Genomic DNA, 25,151 nt, shown 5'->3' on the forward strand with positions numbered 1-25,151 from the left:
GCAACAGTTTGAAATCTGAGTTGGATATGCAATTTCCATACTTAAGCATTCCTGTAAATAGAAACTCATATGTGGAGTTCAAATGTGGCTGCATTCCTATGACAAGTTTTATGGTTAACAATTAAGGTTTATTAAGGGCTTGACATTGCACAACAAATCATGAACTAACTACATTAACTTCAATAAAACAAAACCCTAGTCTAAAATACAGGTAGTCCTTGACTTACAACCACAATTGACCCCAAAATTTCTGTTGCTAAGTGAAACATTTGTTAAGTGAGTTTTGCCCCATTTTACGACCTTTCTTGTTACAGTTGTTAAGTGAATCACTGCAGTTGATAAGTTAGTAATCTGGTTGTTAAGGGAATCCAGCTTTCCATTGACATTGCTTGCCAGAAGGTCACAAAAGGTGATCACATGACCTTGGGACATAGCAATGGTCATAAATATGAACCACTTGTCAAGCATCTGAAATTTTAACACGTGATCATGGGGATGCTGCAAAGATCGTAAGTGTGAACATGTCACCTTTTTCATTGCCGTTGTAACTTTGAACGGTCACTAAATGAACTGTTGTAAATTGAGGATTACCTGTACAGATATTGTATATTTCAATATCTTGTGTAAACAGCATAGGAAATTAAGGGGAAGAATAAATGCGTGTCAGATTTCTTAGAGGAAAAAATCAAGTATATTTAAAAACTGCACCTAAAAACCCTTTTTATCACCTTAAAAAGTACCTAATTGTGATAAATGAAAAATGTGGAAATTTCCGAGATCAACCTATAAAAATGATACAAAAGGAACTGTGGCAATTATTCAAAGGACGGAGGAGTGGGGGGGTTACCACACGACATTTGGATCAGTGAGTTTTCAAACTCTTATCTTTAAGGTGTGGCCTTGAGGGGATTTGGGGAATTGAAGTCCACACATCTTAAAGGTGCCGAGTTTGAAAAAAAAAACAACAACCTGGTTTTGATCATTTTTTTTCCTTCTCGCGAAGAGCTTTAATCCAGGGGTCTCCAACCTTGGCCGCTTTAAGACCTGTGGACTTCAATTCCCAGAATTCCTCAGCCAGCAAAGCTGGCTGAGGAATTCTGGGAATTGAAGTCCACAGGTCTTAAAGCGGCCAAGGTTGGAGACCCCTGCGTAATCTAGTGGACGCAACACACGTCTCATTCTGCTTCCGGGTGTCTCCTTAAAATTCAAGTCCCAGAAGCTCCTGTTGTGCAACTCACGTGACGGAGTCAATCCTCGTTTCCGGCGCTCCTCATCCCTTCGCCCCTCCCTCTCCCCCTCCCCGGCTGCCAGTGGAAAGGTTGTTTATGCCGTTGCTTTGTGTTTGGAGGTGCGATGGTGGGGGGGAGGGTTGTTTTTCTCCCCCCCCCCTTCTATGAGCACTTTTCGAGGAAAGCCCCCGCCCTTGCTCCGGCTTTCCATTCTATCCAAGCGACGCGAAGCATCTTCATTCGCAGGGCGGTCTTTTTTCTTTTAAAAACTGGGCTTTATTGGTCTTACGGATCCCAGCTTGAGATATTTAAAAGAGTAACTGCACAGCTTCTCGCCCGAGGAACTGGGAGCAATTGGATTCAGCCTGCGGTCTTGTGTGGTGGTTTGGGAAGAAGAAGCGGTCATGGAGCATAGTGAACCTGACTATATAGGCTGAATTAAGTGCACAGCACTATTTGTGCCTTTTCTTTTTTATATGTGCACCAGTGGTAATTTTGTGGTGGGGGCTTTGTATCATTCTTGTGCCTGGTCGTTATGGCTCCCAAGTACATAATGCAAACGAGTTAACATTGCCTGTTGTGATTAGTGATGTCGGTAAATCTCTGAAATATTCGATGCCTAAACAATTTAATGCTGGTTCTCTTCCAGAACTCCCACTTTTTTTTTCCTTTCTATTTAGATTTGCAGCGTAATACCATGGGAGAGAGTGGAGAGGCCCTTATTATTGGACAAGTTCCAACACTGGGTGGATTTGGCCCAATTTAGGAATTGTATGTCCCACAAGTGTCTATAAATCCCCAAATTCAGATTGTTACAGGTAAGGAGTTATAGCAGAGGTCTTCCAACTTGGCAGCTTTAAGACTTGGCTGGAGAATTCTGGGAGTTGAAGTCCACAAGTCTTAAAACTGCCAAGTTTGAAGACCTCTGAGTTATAGAGTAAAGATTGCCTCTTTAACTCTTCATGCAAGAGACTTGCTGTGTAGAAGCCAGAAGCAGAAAACCTTTTGAAGATCTTTTGGTCCAGGGATGAACATTGGGGGGGGGGGGGGGGGGCTGAGTGGGAGCAAATTGAAGCAACATAAAAACCTTCAGTACCTCCCCTTTATTTAGAATATTTTAAACTGTCGAGCTCCATCTGTTATTTTTTCTACATATATGCTTGTCCCTGCAAGTTAATGAAAAGGGAACACAAATGGAGTGGACGATACTTAACTTTCCTCCCCACAATGGTGACTCTGAATGTAATTGCATAGTTTTATTTATTTTTTAATATATTTATAAAATAAAAGGTTAGCTGGTCAGCTATGGCAAAGATGAGCCAGTTTGTTTTTTGATTGACACACCAAAAGTAGTTTCAATTGCTCTGTTTGCTGCCAGTTCAGTTATTGCCTATGGTTACCACCAAATGACTGAGATATGTAAACATTGTCTTGGAGAGGAACAGTAGGCTGCATGGAACCCTTAATTCAATTGCTAAAGTTTAATTTCAAGTGTTCTTGTTGCACAAATTGTTCTCTTTCTTCTTGAATTAATAGAAATGAGTTCCCCTGAGGCAGCAAAGAAGAGGATCCTCCCAGCATGGATGACCAAAAATATAGCTGAACCAGAAGAATGGGCAAAAATGAGGTCAAAGAGAAAAAAAAAGACAGCTTTAGCAAGGTGTGCTGCCTACCTGTTTCTTAAAAATCAGAGAAGAATGGGTTGTTCTAAACTTCCTTTTCTACCCCCAAAGGCCAAATGGGGAGGAGGGTTGGGTGTGTGTGTGGTGTGATGTGTGTGTAGAACTATTGATAGACTAGGGGACATCCAATCAGTGTGGACCCTTAGTGGTTACATCAATAGATTTTCTCCAGAATTGTAGAACTATCACATTCTTTGATTTCAGCTTTATCTTTTTGTTTTTATACCCTTAAATAGTCATGCACATGTATACTCACACACATCCAATATAGTCCATGGAATCAGTTTGTGACTAATTAAAAAGGTATTTGCTATGGTTTTACTGTTTACAGAATATATCATCCTAAATAGCTAAACTCTGGGCCTAAGTACAGCCAATTGTACTGGGTGATCTTGAAAGTTTGACTTATATTTTATATAAGGCCCTACATGACTTAGGTCCGGGATATTTGCAGGACCTTCTGCCTGCCTGCCTCTCACCGTCCTGTTCGCTCACATAGGGCTGCTCTCTTCAGGGTTCCGACGGCGAGCCAATGTCGTCTGGCGGCGCCCAGGGGTAGGGCGTTCTCTGTGGGTACTCCCACCCTCTGGAATGAGTTGCCTACTGAGCTCCAGACAGCTCCTGATCTCCGCTCCTTCCGTTGGGACCTGAAGACTTGGCTGTTCAAACAAATAGGCTGACTCTGATTCTGGGTTTTATTATGTATTATTTAATAGTTAATTTGGTTTAAAAGGAGATTTTGTTGTACATGTTTTTAACTTGTGTTCACCGCCCTGAGTCCTTCTGGAGAAGGGCGGCATATAAATACATGAAATAAATAAATAAATAAATAAATAAATAAATAAATATTTTAGATTCAGTTGAGGTTAAATTAGGATTAAATGTTAAAAAGCTTTCCTTTTACAGTTTGAAGAGTAGGAAACATTTTTAAACAACAGCCACAATTTTGTTATACAGTACAGTGATTGTGGGAGACAGATTACCCAAAATTAAAGGGAGATCACGGCAAAGAGCTGTTTGAGATATAGGAAAGAGCTTTAAAATATTTGAGATGGTTGCCCTGTGGACAAACTGAACTCTTATCTACAACTGCTGTTATCAGTTGAGTACGAAATAGTTTCTTTGAATGTTGCCAAATTTTGTTATAATGTATTCAAAATTAGGTAGACACTAACTGCCCGCTGGTAATTACCACTAATTATAATATATTATTTTGTCAGGTTTTATTTTTATTTTGTTACTGTTTTAATGCTTTTGTTTTTTTTTTTAAATTGATTGATGTATGAGTTGGTCTTTGCTATTTTTCCTGACACCAGGGCTAAAATATATATAGTTAGACTGAAATAATAAGATAAATAAGATATACTGAATAAGGCTACAGAGAATTTGACAAGATTTAATGTGCATTTTCTGATATCTGCTGATTGTCTATAAATTGATATTTACTGAAGGGAGGGTTGGTCTTCCTTCTTACTGTACATACTTTACAATATGATTTTCTTTTGTAGGACTGAAACTGTATATTGTATGAATGAAGCAGAGTTGGTCGATATGGCTCTTTGTATTTTAGCTGAGGTGAGCAATGTAAAGATGTTGCCCAGGTGGCAGCTTCTTCCTTTTTTCATATTTCAGTTAATTTTGCCAGAACATCTTGCTCTCTGAGAATTGGAAAAAAGAATTGGGCCTAAATACAGCCAATTGTACTGGGTGATCAAACTCACTGATAAGTTCAAGGACACTTGGGCACATTTCTTTTGACCACAGAGACTTCTTTATATATTTATCAACCAGGCATGATTGTAGATATTCTACCAGGCATTGAGCATCTCACTTATCCTTATTTAGATAGCAGAAAGAGAAACTTGTGGCTTCATCCCAAAATGAAAGAAAATATGATTGCTTCCTTTTTAGAATTGCAAGACTATAGAAGATGATGTGATTTCATCAGAAGATAAGGTTCAAGAGCGTCAACAGGATTTGATAGATGGTCATCTTCCAAGGACTGCTCTCAACATTGCCAAGGATCCTCCTGTACCATCCACACCTCCAGATCAGTCAGCTTCTTTAAGTAGCAGTGAGGAGACCAAACTGGAGGAAGATGATGATGCCTTAAAATATGTCAGGGAGATTTTCTTTGCATAATTTTAACATTTATAAGCAACATCTAGGTTTTTTAAATTGATAAATAGGAGATACAGCTAGGATAGTGGTGGCTTGTATGCCAGAGGTGAAGTAATGGAAAATCACAATGGTAGGACTTCATGAAATAAACTGATCAGGAGGGGAGACTTTGGAAATCTATTTTTATAATTGGAGATTTAATGGGATACATTGGGGAAAGAATGGAGGAATATCCTGCTGGGTTCCTTGGTTTGATAAGCACTTTTGTTTTGCTTGACTTCAAAGACTTGAATTTTGTATTTAAAGAATAAATGAAAGTAGTTCTGACTTCTCTTTACACTGGTCATTTTCATGCTAAATTAAGAGCTACAGTTTGTTTAATAACAGTTCAGTGTATATGTGCCTAAGGTTTTACTAGTTTGTAAGTTTATACTTACAAACAAGCAAACATTTTGGCTTAGCAAATTGTGTGAATCCAGTCATAGAAAAAGTAGTGTTCCAGCTTCCTGAAGTATCTGACTTAATTGATTCCTGACTCAGAAAATTATTTCTCTAATTTTGGGCTCCCATTAGCTCTGTTACATTTTGTAAACAGGTAGTTCTTGCTTAACAACAGTAATTAGGACTGGAATTTCCAGCGCTAAGTAATGCAGTCATAAAATACAACATCACATGACTGCATCGCTTGGTGATGGCGATCCTGACAGTCCCCTTTGCTGTCGTTGAGGCCCTCACAACTTATTGTCAGTTTTCAACAAAGTCACTGGGAAGTCCCAGGTAATTTGCAAACAGGCCAACAGTTGAACAAGTGGCTGCTGTGGTGTGAGTGTGGCAGGGCCAAGGTGACTTCTGCCGGATGAGGCAGGGTGCACAAGGGGCCTGGTGCCAGGGAGGGGGTGTTGTGGGCACATGCAACAAAGTATGAGATTTCTGGTAGAAAAAGGCTTCAGGAAGGTGAATGACTGTGCGGGTGTCGGCAACTTGCGGCTCCGGAGCTGCATGCGGCTCTTTCATCTCCTTGCTGTGGCTCCGTCGGCTGAACCCACCACTGGCTGGCTCCTCCCTGCCACCTCCCTTCCCAGTCACTCCTTGCCTGGCCTGAGAAGATAAAGGCAACTGTGGGAGATGGAGACTCGCTCCATATTCCAGAGCAGGAATGAAGTGTCCCTGAATTTGCCTCATCTCGCGGGCGCTTTTTCCAGCCCTTGTTGGTGCTGTGCACACCTCGGTTGCTTGGGGAGATGCGCGACTTGCTCTCTGCCCTGAGACACTGGCCTGGCCCAACCTGGCTGCGTCCAACGCTGCTGCTCTCACCACCCCCGTGGCCTGCCCACTGCTCTCGCAGCACCTTACACAGCACAGTTAAATTTAGTGCACTTCACAATGGGGGAGACGGCATTGCCTCCTCATCCTGGAGCTCATTACGACGCAGAGCATCGGCCACAGCTGGGCTGGGCAGTGTCTCGGGGCGGACAGCAAGTCGTGTGACTCCCTGAATGACCAAGGTGTGCACAGCACCAACAAGGGCTGGAAGAAGTGCCTGAGAGATGAGGTAAATACAGGGGCGCTTCGCTTCTGCTATGGAACATGGAGTGAGTCTTCATCTCCCACTGTCGCCCTTACCTTCTCAGGCCAGGCAGGGAGGGGAGGTGAGAGGCGGGGTGGGGCCAGCCAGTTCAGCTGACAGAGAGCTACAGCAGGGGTACAAAAGAGCTTCATTTATCTGGGAACCTGAAATTACTCTTGATTTAAATCATGGTAAAAAGCACCCAAAGAAGAAAAAACATCATCAGCAAAAAAAACAACCAACCCTCGCCTGTTTTGGGAAATGGTTCAAGAGGGAAAACACACACACACACACACACAAAAGAGGGAGAGACAGACAGACAGACGGGAAAGAGAGGAGCGAGAGAAGAGACAGAGAGACAGATGAAAGATGAGAGAGAAACAGAGACAGATACCTGTTTCCCACAGAAAACACCAGGAGCCACAAAACCTGGGTAGGCGGCTTCCTCATTGGCTGCTTGTGGGGAGCTCGCATGGGTGGTTGCAAATGGTGATCATGTGGCCCTGTGATGCTTACAGCCATTGTAAGTGCAAGGTGGCTGCCAAGCACCTGAATTGTGATCATGTGATCATGGAGGCATTGTGACAGACAGAACTATGAGGACCAGTTTTAAGTTCCCCTCTTTTAGCACCATTGCAACTTTGAATAGTAGCTGAATGAGTGGTCAGGAAATGAGAATTACCTATATTTTAATTTATGATTAAATTCCTATGATGCAAGAATATAATACAATAATAGGAAAAAATCTGCTAAAGTGCTCAAGTACCCTAAAGACGGGCATTTTTGGATCAGGTTCTATTATTTGTCTTCATTAAATAAGTGTCTCTTCTCCACTAATGTTCAGATCATTTGACAATTAGCCAGGTTATGACTAAGAACCAAGAATTTATCTCAATGCATTTATTACTCATGTGGTAACTTTAAACCACGGATCTGGGACATGTGGTTCTTTTTTAAAAAAGTATTGTGTTAATGTTTGTCAGACCGGGAAAGATATAAAAATGCTATATAGAAAAAAATGTCCTTGACATGCTGCCACGGTGGCGCAGTGGTTAGAATGCAGTACTGTAGGCTACTTCTGACTGCCAGCTGCCTGTAATTTGGCAGTTCGAATCTCATCAGGCTCAAGGTTGACTCAGCCTTCCAAGGTCGGTAAAATGAGGACCCAGATTGTTGTGGGCAATATGCTGACTCTGTAAACCACTTAGAGAGGGCTGTAAAGCCCTATGAAGCTGTATATAAATCTAAATGCTATTGCTATTTACAAATGCAACTCTGACATATCTATTAATAATTAAGATTGTTTTATTTACGAATTACTTTGTTTCTATCAAAGTCAGTTGACAGAAAGATGGACTTAGCATATACTAATATAAAAATACAAATAATTCAGTTTTAATCGAAAGCTCAGCATTTTTCACATACAATTAGAACCCTGGGGAAAGAAAAATTTCCCATTTAAGGCTTAACGGCAATACATTGGTATGTAGATAATCTTACCACCATTTTATTTGCACAATAACCAAATATTTGCACAATAACCAAATATTAAGAGAGATATACCTATAATACTTGTGGAGATTGAATAAGTCTTCCGTTATGTGCTAGGATTCAACTAATAATCGTTTTCAGCAATGGAAATTCTCTGTTTCTCTCCCTCTCCGAGTTTATAGGCCATACCATGCTTCGTATGGCAAGGACTGTGCTCCAAAAATAGAAGACTAAAAACAGTTTGTAGGAGGATTTTACGGAGCTTCAATGCTTTACTCCTTTTTACCTTAATCCTTTTCTCAAACTTAGTACATTCTTAAATCTAAGTGTGGTTCCTCTTGAGAGAGCTTTAGTTGATCTTCCAGCCTTTGAAATAGGGGAAGCTATGCATTAAATGTATGTGTTAAGAGTGTTACCTCCCTTCCAGTTCACTTATGTTGGAAAGCATTCTCCGAATTTAATTTATTCAGACCTTGGAAGGTGTTTTTGCACTGGTTCCGCCACTCAACTCACTACAGTGTGTGTTAGATTCAGATGTTGCCTCACATTTGTCACACAAATTATTCCATATCCAACTAAGATTTATTGAACTCTATTTTCTGGGTTCACGCTCAGTTCACTGAACCAGAAATAAACAGAGGATGGTGTTGCATGACAAATTCTTGTAGTCTATTTTGCAGTTCAGTGTGTCAATTGAACAAAAACTCATGGAAGGCTCTTGGCAGCAGTGAGAGGTCTCTTATGAAGAGTGTCTGTACTTTCAAGGTAGATGGTAATTATGAGCAGGTGGTGGAGAAGTAAAACGTAAGCTCCACATAGGGCTGCAAATCCCTCACTGAGTTCAGAGACTTGAATCCATTTCTGACTGGGAAAGATAAACAAAACGAGACCAACAGGCAAACTCACACTGCTAACGGACAGAAGAATCTGAGCCAGTTTCCACCCATCTCTGTCTTTGAAACACAGGGCCTGCTGCATGATTGTACTGGCACTGAAGAGACACAAAACTGGGCTAATGTATACACAGAGTCTTGATAGCACCAGTGCAACCTTGCTGATTCCCAGTTTCTCTATTTCTTCGATCATAAGGCAATCCAGTTCTCCTTTCTGATTCCACAAACAGAAATTGTAGAAGCCAATTCTTTTGGTGGGAAGGTTGACGATATTCCCAGCTTCCAAGACAAGGGCATATAATAGCAAAGCATTATAACCAATGGCAAGAGAGAAATGACTCAGGTACAAGAGGCAGGAACTGTAGTTTGTCTCTCTTAACCCTTTAATGAATTCAACAATATTTTTTTGGATCTTCAGCTGCATTTTTCACCTGAATACCTAGCAGAAGAAAGTAAACAGGTTGGCTTCTAGGAACTATGTCTCCACTTACTCACATACTTCCCAACTGTCTTAGGGACCAGTTTTATACAATGTTATAACAATGTGATTCTAACCACGTTTCTATTATCAACAGTGTTTTTAATAAATTACAATTGCCTAGTTCACACAATATCAAGCTATACGTGATGGTTTACAATCTACAGTTGGTAGATATACATCACACACAAGATCATTCACACTCCTGGAAAGGTTTGGGTGCAGCCATTGAGATTTCCAAAAGTTATTACAAATTGTAATGTGTAAATCAGGGGTCTCCAAACTTGGCCACTTTAAGACTTGTGGACTTCAACTCCCAGAATTCCTCAGCTGGCTGAACTGGCTGACCTCAGCTGGCTGAGGAATTCTGGGAGTTGAAGTCCACAAGTCTTAAAGTGGCCAAGTTTGGAGACCCCTGGTGTAAATGATAAAAAGAATTTCATACTGTAGAAATGGAATGAATTTGAATGTTTTTAATTTGCTTGGAGATGCTTCCAACAGAACTTTCAAAGACCAAGTCTAGCTCCTAGCCTAGTTAACATTTTAAAGGGGGAATTATACAAGTTCCTAGATAATAGTTCTAACAATATGTAGTTATATATTACCTCCAGTTTCATAGGCAATACGTCCCTTACACCAGGAGCAGCTGAAGCAAATCAGAACATAATCATTGGCTTTCTTCTGTGATTCATGGTGGCTCTTATATTTGGATATTGACTAAAGACATGCTTCCTTTTACAAGGTAGAAGAAGCATGTGTACAATACTTATTACACCCTTGTCCTTCAAATTCAGTAGGCAAAGAATGCTCTTTAGGTTGAGGATAAGATCTAAAGGTGAACTAAGCCTGCATTAAAAATGCAACTTCATTCATATGCACTAAAAGAGAAACAAATCTACGGTTTGAAAAGTACGATGAACATATTCAAAATCGCAGGCAACACGCAATCCATCCCAACCGCGGAGCATTAGGATGAGGAAGGCTGGGTTAAAGACCTCGTTCGTTATCTTCTGACTTAGTACCAGAAGAAAGAAAGAAAGAAAGAAAAAAAGGGGGCACCCCGACCGCTTGCTTTCGTTTGGGGTGCCCGCCGTTGAAGCCAATTCAATTGGCAAACCCGCAGGGGCCTCCGTTCTCTCGGCCCAGTCAGGAGGCGAGGTCGAAAACGGGGGCTGCCAAATATTCCAAGACCATTGCAAAATAACCGAGAAGAATTAAAGAGCGCTCTTGCCTATCTCTTAATTCCGTATTACAATGGCCCTACACCTCGTGAACGCTTAAAGTAGTAGCCAGGAGTAGTAATAATTTTAAAAAGGTTAGAATACTTGCCGGCGAATCCACAGGCATTCAAGTCCCACTGCTGGAAGGGATCCTCCTAAGAGCTCAGGCTCTCTCACTTTCAGTCTTGTTTACTGCTCGGTCTGTTTTTACTTTTCGGATCACGTGCTAAAGTCAGCCGATTTCCCTTTCGGTTTCGTTTGTGTACGTTTCTCCGCAATCGGGTGCTTTCCTACCAGAGGGTGTGTGTGTGTGTGTGTCTACTGTCTCGTGGTTGTTTTCTTGCATTTCCTTCCCCCCCCCCACGGGAATCCAGTCATCTTTCAGAAAGTACTGTTTGACATTTTCTTGTGTTTCTGCTTTTTAAATAATCACGTCGCAGTTTAGGCACGCCTCTGTAAGGCTCACAGAATTATGAATGTTGTAATTGTGAGAAATACGTCAGTGACAAAGCAGAAATGTCAAGATTGGTTCTTTTACAACCTGTGGACTTCAACTCCCAGAATTCCTGAGACAGCTTGGCTGTCTCAGGAATTCTGGGAGTTGAAGTCCTCAGGTTGTAAAAGAACCACAATTGTGCTGTTTTTAGGCGCTTTTGTTTCGGCCTTCCTGGCTTTCGCGAAACACAAAAGGCCCAACGACTCCAAATTTCAGAGCTGGCCTAATAAGCGTTTCTGTAAATACAGAGAGGATGGCAGAAATCATTTGTCGTAGGGCGGAGGTCTCGGCCAGCGCTTCTCGACCTCAGCGATTTTCCACTCCCAACATTCCTCAGCCCGTACGAAGTTGACGTTCACGCATCTCAAAAGTTGTTCCAATGGAGAAACCCGGTCTTTTTAAAACGGCCCCGCTAAGTAGGGCACTCCAGTATTTCCACGCTCTTTCCAGGAGAGAGATGGTAGCGATTGGGATGCGTTGCGCAATCGCTCCTAACACACCGCACTTCTTAAAACAGAGGTCTTCAAACTTGGCAGCTTTGAGACTTGTGGACTTCAACTCCCAGAATTCTCCAGCCAGCATAGCTGGCTGGAGAATTCTGGGAGTTGAAGTCCACAAGTCTCAAAGCTGCCAAGTTTGAAGACCTCTGTCTTAAAAGATTTCCTCTTAGAAGCAGAACAAGCCACCTGCCTGCAAACGCCAATAGCCAGAGAGCACAAGTTGAAGTCCACAAGTCTCAAAGCTGCCAAGTTTGAAGACCTCTTGTCTTAAAAGATTTCCTCTTAGAAGCAGAACAAGCCACCTGCCTGCAAACGCCAATAGCCAGAGAGCAAAAACCTTTATGAAAAAGTGTTGTGCCTTCGTGCACATATGCATCAACGTGACACAAGACACAAAATGCATAAGGTACATTGTTTCTAGGCAGTTATTATAACTCTGTTGTAATTGTAGGCTTCCTTCCTGTTTTTTTGTTTTTGCAGGGTTGGGATTTTGTTGCTTGGCTTATCAGGGTTTTTCTTCTTAAGTAGCCCAATTTGAACAAGCAAATTTTTTTTTTAATGCTTTCATAGGCGAATATTTCATTGCTGTCTTATTGCTCAGGATCTTTTCACATAAGATCCGAAAAAGCTTACTAAAATCTAAAAGTGATCCATTTGTGCAGCCTAATTTATCTGTACAGCTGGTCCTCATTTACAAGTGGAGCTGGCAACTCCTTGGCTAAGTGACAGATCATAGAGTGAAACATCATGTGATAATTATGATTATAGGACACCAGTTCCAGCTGCAGTTGTTAAGCATGTCACTGCTTGTATTTTCGTACTGGCTTCCCCACTGACTTTGTTTTTCCAAAGCCTGCTATGAAGATTGCAAATGGTGATCATGTGACCATGGGGACAACTTTGACAACTGGTTGGAAATCTTTTTCAGCACTTTGGGTAACTGAACAGTCTCTGAACAAGTGGCCAGTAAGCAAGGACTCCTTTCTTGTTACAGGTATAATGTCTACCCAGCGTAGAAGCCACCTGCTAAGATGAAATCTTAGTGTTCTTTATACTCTTATATCTGAATATGAGCAAGTTCACTTTGAGTGTTGTATGTGGGTATAGAAATGGAAATGAGATACATTTAATTTTGATTTTCCCTCCTATCTTAACTAAAAAAGTCATGTGCATGTGACCCCCCCCCCCCGGTGCTCCCCCATGCTCCATTTTGGGCCTAGTAGGCTTCCCTGCAGCCTCCTGAGAGCAAAAATGGGCCGCAGGGGGCCGCACCACACACCTGTGTCCTGTTTTGAGTCTAGTAGGCCTCCCTGCCTCTCCTGGGAGCAAAAATGGGCCGCAGAGGGGGGTGCATCACCCCCCTGCGCCCTGTTTTGGGCCTAGTAGATCTCCCTGCACTTATATCCCATAATGCAATGTGTGTGTGACCCCATGTGTGCCCTGCCCCCCTCGTATGCACGTGTGACCACCCTGCGCATGCATGCATTTATCCCTGCATGCACAGCAGAGAATAGCTGGCTGGCGGGAGGTGCGTGCGCATGCGTGGTGGAGTTGAGCTGGGGTGACGATTTGTGTGCCCGCACAGAGGGCTCTGCATGCCCCCTGTGGCACACGTGCCATAGGTTCGCCATCACGGCCTTAACATGTTCATTGGTGATAGCAATTGTTTGGAAGATTTAGCAGTAAAAAGAAAACCAAGCTGCCAAATAACAGTGGTTGGATACCATCGAACATGACACCAGCCACAACATAGAACAACTCAAGAAAATAGTGCAAGATTGGAAGATGTGGAAAGACCTGACCCATAGAATCGTCAAGAGTCGGACTTGACTGAATGGAAAACATCATCAGCATTGCCTTAGCAAGTGACAAAAATTAAGAATGTGATTTAAAAGCAACTATATGTATTAGAACATAAGTTTTCTTGGATGAGATTTCAGTTCACTGGATCCATCAGCTGGCAGGTACACATAATTACTGATATTTGGAATTTGCCATAGATCAGCAAAAACTGGTGTCTTCCAATACAAAATTGGTCACATGGCAGTTATTTGTAGATTTGACATAATTAAGCTGGAGTTCATTGGAAATTGGAAATAGTTAATTATAAGGATTGTCCAAGACATTTATATACAGCGATGTATATTTTGCCTCTTCGTAAGAAACATGGAGTTAATGACAGCAGCCCAAATTGGAAAAGTGACCTTATTTCCTCTATTACATTCTTAAGACAAACCCCAAAGAGAAACCATTCAAGTTTATAGTTTTTTGCTTTTTAGGTTCAACACCTTATGGAATGAAAATCCTACTAGTGTTTAATATGATTCAGCACTGAGAAACCCAATTCCCATCTCATTTTTTTCCAGATCATTTTCTTGAAATATTATATTTAGAAATGAAATGATTCAACTTGCTTCCCTGTGCAATTGGCTAACAATAAAAATAAATAAATAAATCAGATCATATTTTAGTTTTCTTTATATTATTCACAGCCACCTCCCTCCCAGATGTTCTAGTTTGTATCCAATATTCCAATCTTGTGGAAGTGCAACTGCTCTGCATGCAACATCTTCCCAGTATGATGTCTAAAGAGATAAAGCAGTATGCTCGGATGATATCACTGCTGGGTAGTCTGAAATGGTACAAAAGAAACTGCATCTCAAGTTACGCATGAAAAGAAATCCTCTCAGTTGTGTTTGGAAGATCTTGCACTGAAGGTCTGTCACTTTTACATCTCTTAGGAAAAAATTTGCTTTCACTCTGGCAAAGCAGATTTCTTGATGGCATTTTTGGCCTGCTTTGTAATAGAGACCTGGATGTTTCATCGTCTTCAGAATGTTTCACTAAAATTGTTTTGTTGGGCCCTTTTGTAGTCAGTAAAGTAGCCAGGCGTGGTCTGCACAAATAAGCAAAACAAAGTAATTTTAAACAGCTATATCTTAAAATTGTTTTGCTAATCTATATATATATAAAAGCAACATACCACTCACGCATCATCACAAAATCCCCAGAACTGTAAAGCCTACAAGCTTGAAATTTGCCACATATGTTCCTCTTGGCTTCTAGGTGCTCACTAAGAAAGGATTTTTCGAAATGACCATCAGAGCATTAGTATTTCCTATATTATTATTAACATGCTCTGATGCTAAGGAGTTTTACTCCCCCTCCCCACCTGAAAAGAAATCTGTTCCAAATGCAAAACAGAAGCAGAGGAGAGGAGTTTCAGTTTCAATTTTACTTTCACAGCAGCAAGCAGGGGATAGAATAGGGGAGGCTTCTGTGGGGCAAGGCTGAGGGAGAGAAGGGGAGAGGAGAGGCCAATCGTAACTACTCATTAGTTTTCTGTAAGTATTGATTTATCAAGGCCGATCACATAGTTTTGTAGTGGAGCATGAGTATTCAGCTAGTTATATATATATGGTTCATAACAAGCTTGTTGATAATCCAGGCTGCCCACCACAACAGAGGCCATGTTTTTTTAAGAATCAGTGAATCAGGATGTAAAACAATAGATAACTGCAAGCTGCTTATTTTGAAAACGTACAAAATGTTATATATAAGGCTAAATATATTTATATAAGGCTAAATATATATAAGGCTAAGTATATTTTTCTTCCTGTGACCACATTCTTTATTCAGAATGCTTCTTTATATTATTTGCAAAATAATTTAAAGTATCTTTTAAATACTTTAAATTATTTAAAGTGAAGTGTTTCAGTGAAGTATTTCTTGATCTGGAATTGTACTTCTGTTTTGTTACACAAACTTGATTTTCTCATTAAAAACAGAAATCACAAAACAATTTTGGATGGAAGCATTAAGTCAGACTGAATAGATACTACATTTTACTTACCGGTGTCGGCCCAAGGATTTTAGATGTCGTTCACTCCTCAAATATTTTTCGGTGGGTTGACTGTATTTTTCTTCAGACATCAAAGGAAGGGAGAGCAGTAAATCTTGATTAATAGAAGACCTGTTCAGTTTAAGACCTTCTTCGCAGTTCCCTCCACCAATTTTGTTAGTTTTAGCATTCCTTGATGGTGACAATCCCTTTACTTTCTCTTTGGTTCCAGGTAAAGTACTTTTTTGTGTCTCAAGGAAAGCTGTAATGAAAAACAAGTAAATTTGAGACAATCTTTCCAAAGATCAATTTAACCTACAATTCAACAATTTAGTCTTAACCCTCTTTACATGATTTTTTTCTGTGACATATTAATAAATTCACATTAGCCTATCCTACAGAAGAAAAATAATCTCCCACCCTGCATTATCCTTCTTTCAGATCTTGTAGTCATGTGAGCATTTATCTTCTTATACTCAATTAGGAAAAAATGTATTTCAAGTTGGCCTTTGTGTCATAAATAATTATGTTCATTTATGATAATTCAAGCTGATATTTTAAAATTTTCTCAAATCCCCGTCTCTTATGAATAAAAGGATTCTGTGCTCTGCAGAGAATGTGTGCATGTCTGAGAGAAAGAGGGAGGAAAGGAAGGAAGGAAAGTAAATAAGTTTATTTGGCAGTAATATGGAAGTGACATGTCATTGCTGAGGGATTTTTTTTTGCTTCCCATTTTAAACTTCAGCAAAGGATTTCAGCCAACTATTATTCTGTCCCAGATTAATTTTTAATTCTTTCGAAGTAAAGCTTTTCAGTTGATAACTCTGTTTGGGATATCTCTCCCCCAGACAGAATTGGTGTGAAATCTGTGACCTTGACCTTTCAACAAATCCATCATGTATGCAAGTTTTACCTGTTCCTGGATTAGGAGGCTCTGCTTGTAGTCATTCATGCCTTAGTCACTTCCCATTTGGATTTCAGCATACTCTGCATGGGGCAGCCCTTGAAAAGCATTTGGAAGTTTCAAATGGTCCAGAGTGCAGCAATGGCCAGTACTGGATGCATTAGGTTCATCACTATGACACAACTGTTGCATGGCCCCAAACTGGTTTCCAGTAGGCTTCCAGGTGCAATTCAAAGTACTGGTTATACCTTTAAAACCCTATAGGGTCATCTTAATTGAGGATCACCTGTCTCCAGTAGTTTTTGTCCATCCCACCACATCCAATAGTGCTGAGTGCTTCAGGCTTCTTATTTGAAACTATATTCTGGAACCCAAGACAAGAGACATGTCTTCTCTGTAGTGATACCTGTGCTATGGAACATCCACCTCGAAATCCACATGGCCCCAACCTTCCAGAAAGCCAGAAGACCTGGCTTTTCCTTCAGGCATTAGGGCCAGGCTGCTATTGGATTCTGATACACACATTTTGGGGACTAAGTATGATGCCTCAACTCTTCTAATGTATTATGATTGTTTTTAATTGTATTTTTTGTTCTGTCATTATATTGTTTGTATATTCTTGCTACCAACCCCGTTGTTTAAGTTGGATGGGAAGGAAGGAAGGAAGGAAGGAAGGAAGGAAGGAAGGAAGGAAGGAAGGAAGGAAGGAAGGAAGGAAGGAAGGAAGGAAGGCTGTACAGTTTGCAAGTTCAGCTTGTTTAGTTACATAATTTAATGAACCACATAGCAGAGTTCCACTGAAAACTCCAATGTGTTTTTCCCAAAATTCTTTTATGCACAACCCAAATAGAAGGTGATATAAAAGTATAATAAATTAATAATTAAAAATGGGATTCTAAAATCTCAACTCAATATATATTTAAGTCTTAAAAACTGACTTCCATTGTAATCTATTTTCAGACGTCCACTCTACAGTTTTGTGAGGAAATATAAGAACTAGCTGCACTACCACAGAAGCGGTTCACTCAACATCAAAAGCATATTTCAAAATCTTACTTTAAAATAAGTAATGATATAACAATGTGAATTATTAAAAATACATTTTAAATATTGTTAAATTTAACTGATACTCTGTATCAGTCTTTTCACAGAAGGCATTATGTATATATATATGGTTTATGTATGTGAGGCTAATTCATTCTCCATATCCTCTTTTGAGCAGTACTGGATGTACATTTCATAAAGTAGCTTTGGAAATTATATTTTATTAAACGTTCTTCAGCTTCTAAACACTAGCTTTTCCCACCAGAATACAAATTTGTAGTTCAAGCATTATTTCCAGTTATTCCTCTCCTCTGAGAAGGAGTAAATGAGAAAGAGAAAATACAATGTGAAAAACATTTTATTTTTGTAACAAATGGTAACCCACCCAACCCTAAAATTTGCTCTATCTCTCTGATTTGGCAGCTTGACAGGCAGGTTAAAATGGCTGCTCATGAGCATATGTGATCCAAATATGTTTTACTGTTCTACTTTTTGCTATTATTGATTCTGTAGTTGATTAATTTATCAGAATATTCTTCATCAATTAAGAAATCCTCAAGTTAAAGTTAATGTTCCTTTTCCTAAGAAAGATAATGAATCGACTAAAATATTTTATGTAACAAGTTGCTCATCGAGACTTCAAAGACTATAAGGTCCAGCCCCTTTTAATATACAAGTAAACTAGTCAATATATTTTAGAAATTTTGATGAGAGTATAAAACCCATTGTAATTGGTAAAGATTTAATTTCCAATATGAGAAAAAACCTTTGATATCTGGAGATGCCTTCTCTCTGCAACTATTGGTCTTTCCAGCTTGATACTTTTCTAATCTCCAGGTTGCAGCTTTGTTATATGGAGCATTTAAATGGATTTCTTGAGCTAGAGCAATATTTTGTAGTTCTTTTTCTTCTAACTGTAGTGTGACACAGCCCCTTTCAGAGTGATTTTCTGCTTCTGGCTGAGACAGATATAAAGGGCTGAAACAGATTAAGATTAAGCATCTCAAAACTCAGAAGAAAATAACATGCAAAATGAACCAATTCTTAGATTTTATACAAAAAGGATACACTTCAAAAATGTTGTGACTTCTGAAATATACAGTACAGTCAACTCAACAATTTTGTGAAATAGTACTTATGCTTCCATTTATGCTATATTTGGATATGAAAATTTTGACTTGTTTCTGAGCTTTCAGGAACTCCTGGCAAATGTTTCTTTTCTATTTTTTGTAAGCAATTTTTCCATAATTCACTTTAAATAAGTGGATTCTTAAAGTATTGATAAACAGTAAAATGACTTTATAGCATTCAGTATTTTTCAGGTTAGAAAACTTACTGTTGAGGCAGAATCATAAAACTTATTAAAATGCTGAATAAATTAAGATCTAGATATTACCACTTGGGCTACAATCCATTTAAAATGTGAAATTATGACTTCTGAATAACCTACTGCTTATATCTGCACTAATAAAATATCATTTCTAAAATAATAAGTGTTCTTCTCTCTCTTTAGTTTATATGTAAGTTACATGGCAAGCTTTATCCCAGAAGAGAGCACTCCAACCTTTAATATGAAAGAGAAGAAATTATCTTAGAACGATGTTTTACCCTTTGCAGATTTTCTTTAATAATTACTTCTAATATAAGTTATATGAACTTTATTGCTCAGTTAATTAGAGTGAACTTTAGAGTAAATCCACTAAATAGTACTTGTACCCAAACTTGCAATGTAAAATTTATTGTAAGATTTAAAAATATTAATTAAAATAAAGATTAGAGAAAATAATTTATAAAGCACATGTGCAGTCTGATACTGATCCATATTAAATTAAATTAGATTCTGTGAGATTTTTCCTAAGGTTTAATATGAGGCTTTCAGAAATCGCTAATAACAAATACACAGTTTTCCTACCTTGGGTGATTGTCCAGTTGTATGAGAGATGCTACAAATAAGAGATACAAAGATGACATACGGCATAATTAAAAATAAAGGTCCTTATTTATTACATGGAATTTAACCCTTTCTCATTATTCTCTTCCCTAGTAGAGAACCACATTAATATTTTCGATTACTAATGTAGTTTTTGTACAAGAAATTAATTCTGCTTATGTTGGTTCATTTGGACACTTAAAATTAAGCAGATGGCATGGCCTCTTGTTTTAAATATTTTCAAGATATTGTAAATCAACTTTTAACACAAAATTTTAGCTTCTATCATTAAAAAAATCATTTTGATTTATTAATGATTTATAACAAAACAAAATTGGACTTGGCCTAAATAGTTCCTTCCAACTCTATGATTATATAAAAATACAGAATTTATGAAAACATGACTCACAAAAATTATGAACATCAAAATTATTGTTGTGATATTTTAGATTATTGTTGAAGAACTCAAGAAATTAAGCACATTTGTTTTTGTACTTGAGGTCATGTATATTTAACTATTCTAGAATGATATAGTATGTACTATTCAAGAAAGGATAACCTTTTGTTTTTGTATGGTGTAACTCCAACCCTAACCATTGCCAGTTATTAACAACTGGCAATGATTTTGCTGTTAAGCCTCTTATATTTGATGAAATAAGATGAAAATTCAAACCTCCATTTTGCCATTAAACTCTACACTGGGGCTTGGGCAAGTTGTAATTTAGCACACTTTATTGGATAGATGTCTAGATCGGGGTGTCAAACTCGATTTCATTGAGGCTGCATCAGGGTTGTGTTTGATCTCGGAGGGCCAGGCGGGGGGGAGCGTGGGGCGTGGCCATGGCCATGGTGGGTGTGACACAGAACTTGTGTTGGGGGCACCTGTGGTGGTCCTGAGACCCTCCCTCACTCTCATTATAATCTTTGTTCGTTTGTTCATTCGTTCCTTCCTTCCCTTCTTTTTCTTTCCCTCTTCATTCTCTTTTCTTTCTCCTTCCCTTCTTTCCTTCTTTTTCCTTCCTTGCTCTCTTCCCATATTTCCTTCTTTTTCTGTCTTTCCTCTTTTCCTTTCTCCTTTCCTGTCCCTTCTTGGATGCTCAAATGCAAAAGGGGAAACATTTCTCCTTTTGTTTTGTTTTTAGTTTGTTTTGATAGCCCTCTGCCAGTGAAAACATGCAGCCCACCCAAGCTCCATTTTAACTAGCAGAGGCCCTGTGGGTTGCTCCTTTGCTGTTTCCAGGCTGGCCTCATGGCCAGATCTAAGCATTTCCCGGGCCTTGAGTTTGACACCACTGGTCTAGATAAAAATGAGAAAATTTCTAAGCACCTCTATGATGTTTGATAGTTTCTAATATCTACATTTTTTCTAATATATACATGATTTTGAGTAAAATGAGTCTTCCCAGTCTGTCACCTTTTGGGTGTCCTGAGAACCAGTAAACAGAGTCATAGCCCTAACACATTGGTGTCAAAGTTGCAGCGTCACATTGCCATCATGTGATATATTGCAACTTTTTTCCCTTCACAGAGCTGGGGTGGGTGTGGCCTCCACATGATGCATCTGGCTCATGGGCTGCCAGTTTGACACCCCTACCCTAACACAACTGAAGGTTGTCAGGTTACAGAAGGCTTCTAAAACTGTCTATAATTCCCATCAGATTTGTCTATGAAAGGAAATTACCATATATTTACTATATCTGCATGGTTGATCACTTCTTACTATGTATTGCCTCCCCCTCCCCCATCTCATAATATTGTGCTACAATACTTAACTTTTTTGATGGATGCTTACTTCCCTCTTCATATTTTCCACTCTAGGAAGTCGGCAACCCAGAAGTGCACTATTTTTCTTTGGTGTATTGCCCATTTGGTTATGGGCAGTGGGAGGTAGGAAAAGTCTCTGGGAAACAACGTGCTTAAAAGGGTGGGATAAATCCCATCCAAAATCTGTTTAAATAAAAGACCAAATCCAGACATAGTACTGTAATACAATCTTGACATGATAAAAATTGACTGTATCAAATATTGTTAAGGAATCTAGCTAGCTCTTAAGTGCCTAGATTTGCTCTCTCATACTGTGTGTATGTATACACACACACATAATCTTATTAACTACAAAATGCTGAATGAGTGCACATTTATATACAATTAAGTTTACTAACATATGTAACTAAGCTTGAAAATTAAGAAAAATGCAAATCACATTAATGAATTTATTTTGTAAAACACTACTACTATAATCATATTTTGTTTTTAGTTTTCCCTCATAATCGTAAAACCTGGAAGAGTAATTATTTTATCAAGAATTGCAAATTTGCAAAAAGAATTATGGCAAATGTCAACTTGATTTTGTAAGTCTGTCTTTGGCCCATAGAAATTGTATCAAACACTTAACACTTTCCACTTCTTTCACACCACATTCCACTTCCACCCTTAGACAAGATAATTTTTACCCAAAACACTGTTAGGAACATTTTAGCTGTCAGCATTTTAGGGATTAGATTTCATTTGAACATTTTATGTTCTGTTTACATTCTGTAACAGTATTTACTCTTCAGTAGTTTTTTTATAGTATCAATTTGTCACACTGGAATCTAATTCTTAATTTGCCTATGGAAATCAAGAAGCATACTCCACTTCCACTGTAATAAAATGCAGAATTAAAGAATGTATTCTTGCAAACTTTGAGTAGGCCTGGGAACAAGCACTGTTGAAACAGCTTGGCTACAAATATGTATTTCATAGTCATAATTTCACTATACTGTGCTGCCTGTAAATATACTGTTTATACATGCATTTCTATCTTAATCATACTTATAAATAAACTCACTTAATCCTTGCTCAGGGAAATAATGACTCAGATACTGAAGAGTATATTTACTTGGCACATTCGGTATAGCATCTGAGAAAAAGAAATTAAAGATATGAAAGGTGATACAGTAACAGATTTATTGTGGCCATAGACATTCATGATGATAAAAAATGCTATCCTATCTCTTGTACTTGTATCCCAATATTGGAGGAAAAATATGATTCACGAAGTTTGTGTTGGGATGTCATTAGACATATTTTATTCCTTTCCTCATCATCACAGAAGCCTATGGCTGTTGCTTTTATCTGTATTGATAAAACATAGATAAATGAACAAAATGCCACCTTGTTCACTGGCAAAGGTGACTAATGCTTATAGAGTAGGATATATGACAGAGACCAGTGGATGTATCCTTTATTATATGATAGTGTTTATCTTGCTGGGTTGTTTATGCGCAGCAATCAGTAAGTATCCTCAACCTTTCCCAGTTTACACTCCCTCAAACATAACTTCATGCGTCTGAATTATACCACAGTTTATTAAGGTTTACTGTATATGATAAGGTATTTGTTATCCGTTAGCTTTTAAAGTACCATAAAATTTGGTAATGGCCCAGAGTTGGGCTCCATATAAATTTAACAGATAATGATGATGATACACATAAAATATAAATCCTCCAGAAAAGTTTGTTTAAAAGTATGTCTATTTTGCTTTGCTTTCCAAGAGATAAACAGAGATATCTGGGATAGTTCTTATATAAGTTCACATAATTAATGTTAATTAGTATACCCTATGAAAAAAATGGCTTATTTTGATAAATAAATAAACACAAGCAATAGGCTTATGTGTTTGCTTACTATCCTTGCATTGCTCCTTCCCATTCTCTTCATCTCAAAGTATACTGTATACATGTGAACAGCACTGTGCTGTAACATAATATAATTTATTATTTTATAATAAATATTTTTATAATAAATATAATAAATAAATAATAAATAAATAATAAATAAATAATAAATACTGTGTTTTCCCAAAAATAAGACCCTGCCTTATATTTTTTTGAACCCCGAAATAAGAGCTTGGCCTTATTTTTGGGGAGGTCTTATTATTTTGGGGTGCATGGAGCAAGATGGGGCTCCTCTTGCCGTCTTACCTGATTTCCAGCTCTGCATTTAAATATTTTTGGGGAGGGATTATTTTCGGGGTGAGGCTTATTTTAGTGCATGTGCTCAAAAACCAAATTGGGCTTATTATCAGGGGATGTCTTATTTTCGGGGAAACAGGGTATATATATATATATATATATATATATATGTTTTCTCAGGTTTTCGCGGGTGTTTGTATGTAGGTCTTTGGTTATTCGGGTCTTCTCCCACGTAAAATTGGAAGTGTCTTGGCGACGTTTCGACGAAGTCTCATTCGTCATCTTCAGGCTGGTGTTCTCGGCTTCGTGCTTCCAGGAGCAATGTGAGATCGCAGCTGTCTCTTCCTTTTAACTGCTAGTGGGGGTGTGAGCTGATTGGGTGGGAACTTGGCTGTGTTCTGATTGGGTGGAGGTGTGTTCTGATTGGTTAGGGGCTTGGCTGTGCTCTGATTGGATGGGGAGTTGGTTGTGCTCTGATTGGATGGGGGTGTGTTCTGTTTGGGTGGGGGCTTGGTTGTGCTCAGCTTAGTCTGAGTTGCAGGGGGATTTGAGCTGGTGAGCTGCGTTGTTGTTGTTTGGCTTCGTGTTTGTGGCCGTGCGAGCTCTTCATGGTGGGTGTCAGTCTGCTTCATGTATGGATTGGAGGGGTTTAAAGTGGCTAATGATGCAGCTGCGGTTTGGCTTCTGGTCCTTGGTCGTGGCTCATTATCAGTGTGGGTTTGAGTCTGCTTTCTGCGTGGATGTGTGGTGGTGACATCCTGTGTGGCTCTCGTGAGTGTGGGTCTGGTGTCATTCGTCGTGTTAGGGACTCGTTTGTCAATAAGGGCGGGTTTCCAAATGGCTGGTAGGCGGGAGGTATCGTCTCGTTTGTTCATGCTGTGTGGGCGTTTTTCTATCTCAATGGCTTCTCTGATTATTCTGTTGTTAAAGTGTTCAGTTTTGGCGATAGTTCTGGTCTTTTTAAAGTCAATATCATGTCCTGTGGCTTTAAGGTGTTGGACCAGGGAAGAAGTTGGTTCCTCTTTTCTGACTGAGTTCTTGTGTTCTTCTATGCGTGCACCTATTCGTCTGTTGGTTTGTCCGATGTATGTGGTGGGGCAGGCGGTGCATGGGATTTCATATACTCCTTGATTTTCTAACTCAATTTTGTCTTTGGGGTTCCTTAGGATGGTGGATATTTTTCGGTTTGTGCAGAATGCTGTCTTGATGTTATGTTTGTGGAGGATTTTGCTTATTCTGTCTGTGGTGCCTTTTATGTATGGGAGGAGGGCTTTGCCGTTTTCTTGTTCTCTGTCTTGGATTTTAGTGGGGGTTTCTTTTTGGATTAGGTTGGTGATCTTATTTCTTTGGAATCCATTGGATGTTAGTACGTTAGTGAGAGTGTGTAGTTCGGTTTTTAGGTGTTGTTCGTCAGCTAAGCGTTTTGTTCTGGAAATGAGTGTCTTGGCTACAGAGTTGATCTGGGCAGGGTGGTGGTGTGAGAGTGCGTGCAGATAGCGGTTTGTGTGTGTTTTCTTCTGGTAGATGGTGTGTCCTAGGGAGCCATTGGATTTTCTGTAGACTAAGACATCCAGGAAGGGAAGTTGGTTGTTCGCTTCTGTTTCCATGGTGAACTGTATTTTGGGGTGTAGGCTGTTGAGGTGTGTGAGGAAGTTGTCCAGTTTTTCTTTCCCATGTGGCCAGATTATGAAGGTGTCGTCCACATATCTGAGCCAGAGTTTGGGTTTGTGATCAGATTTTTCTAGAGCTTGGGTTTCAAAGTATTCCATATAGAGGTTGGCAATGACAGGTGAGAGGGG

At 39.2% G+C, this 25,151-nt stretch overlaps 3 protein-coding genes across 5 annotated transcripts in view; 1 reads left to right on the top strand and 2 right to left on the bottom strand.

The window, feature by feature from the left end:
* Positions 1–1,225: 1,225 nt before the first annotated feature.
* Positions 1,226–5,359, top strand: CYREN (cell cycle regulator of NHEJ). Of its 2 annotated transcripts, none has more exons than XM_070946860.1 (5): positions 1,226–1,318; positions 1,910–2,047; positions 2,766–2,889; positions 4,420–4,486; positions 4,823–5,359. In XM_070946860.1, the coding sequence occupies exons 3-5, from the start codon at positions 2,768–2,770 to the stop codon at positions 5,051–5,053; spliced, it is 420 nt and encodes a 139-aa protein (XP_070802961.1). In that variant the 5' UTR covers positions 1,226–1,318; positions 1,910–2,047; positions 2,766–2,767; the 3' UTR covers positions 5,054–5,359. The 2 variants fall into 2 exon arrangements, with proteins under 2 accessions (XP_070802961.1, XP_070802960.1); XM_070946859.1 differs by having other exon boundaries at positions 1,269–1,348.
* Positions 5,360–7,993: 2,634 nt separating this feature from the next.
* TMEM140 (transmembrane protein 140) lies at positions 7,994–10,962 on the bottom strand. 2 transcript variants are annotated; one of them, XM_070947244.1, is made up of 2 exons: positions 10,791–10,962; positions 7,994–9,422 (listed from the first exon to the last, which is right to left on the bottom strand). In XM_070947244.1, the coding sequence occupies exon 2, from the start codon at positions 9,405–9,407 to the stop codon at positions 8,796–8,798; it is 612 nt and encodes a 203-aa protein (XP_070803345.1). In that variant the 5' UTR covers positions 9,408–9,422; positions 10,791–10,962; the 3' UTR covers positions 7,994–8,795. The 2 variants fall into 2 exon arrangements, with proteins under 2 accessions (XP_070803345.1, XP_070803346.1); XM_070947245.1 differs by lacking the exon at positions 10,791–10,962 and adding an exon at positions 10,067–10,123.
* A 3,379-nt stretch (positions 10,963–14,341) lies between these two features.
* Positions 14,342–25,151, bottom strand: part of AGBL3 (AGBL carboxypeptidase 3) — a 44,823-nt gene continuing 34,013 nt past the window's right edge. The window contains exons 16-21 of the mRNA XM_070947357.1: positions 22,227–22,298; positions 21,170–21,343; positions 19,379–19,409; positions 18,233–18,444; positions 15,531–15,780; positions 14,342–14,573 (exon numbers count right to left, since the gene is read on the bottom strand). Of these exons, the coding sequence (XP_070803458.1) occupies positions 14,342–14,573; positions 15,531–15,780; positions 18,233–18,444; positions 19,379–19,409; positions 21,170–21,343; positions 22,227–22,298 (971 nt within the window). The remainder of the gene's footprint in view (positions 14,574–15,530; positions 15,781–18,232; positions 18,445–19,378; positions 19,410–21,169; positions 21,344–22,226; positions 22,299–25,151) is intronic.

The sequence above is a fragment of the Pituophis catenifer genome, unplaced genomic scaffold (genome assembly GCF_029215685.1).
Source record: "Pituophis catenifer annectens isolate HBS135680 unplaced genomic scaffold, rPitCat1.0.hap2 SCAF_7, whole genome shotgun sequence".
NCBI lineage: Eukaryota > Metazoa > Chordata > Lepidosauria > Squamata > Colubridae > Pituophis > Pituophis catenifer.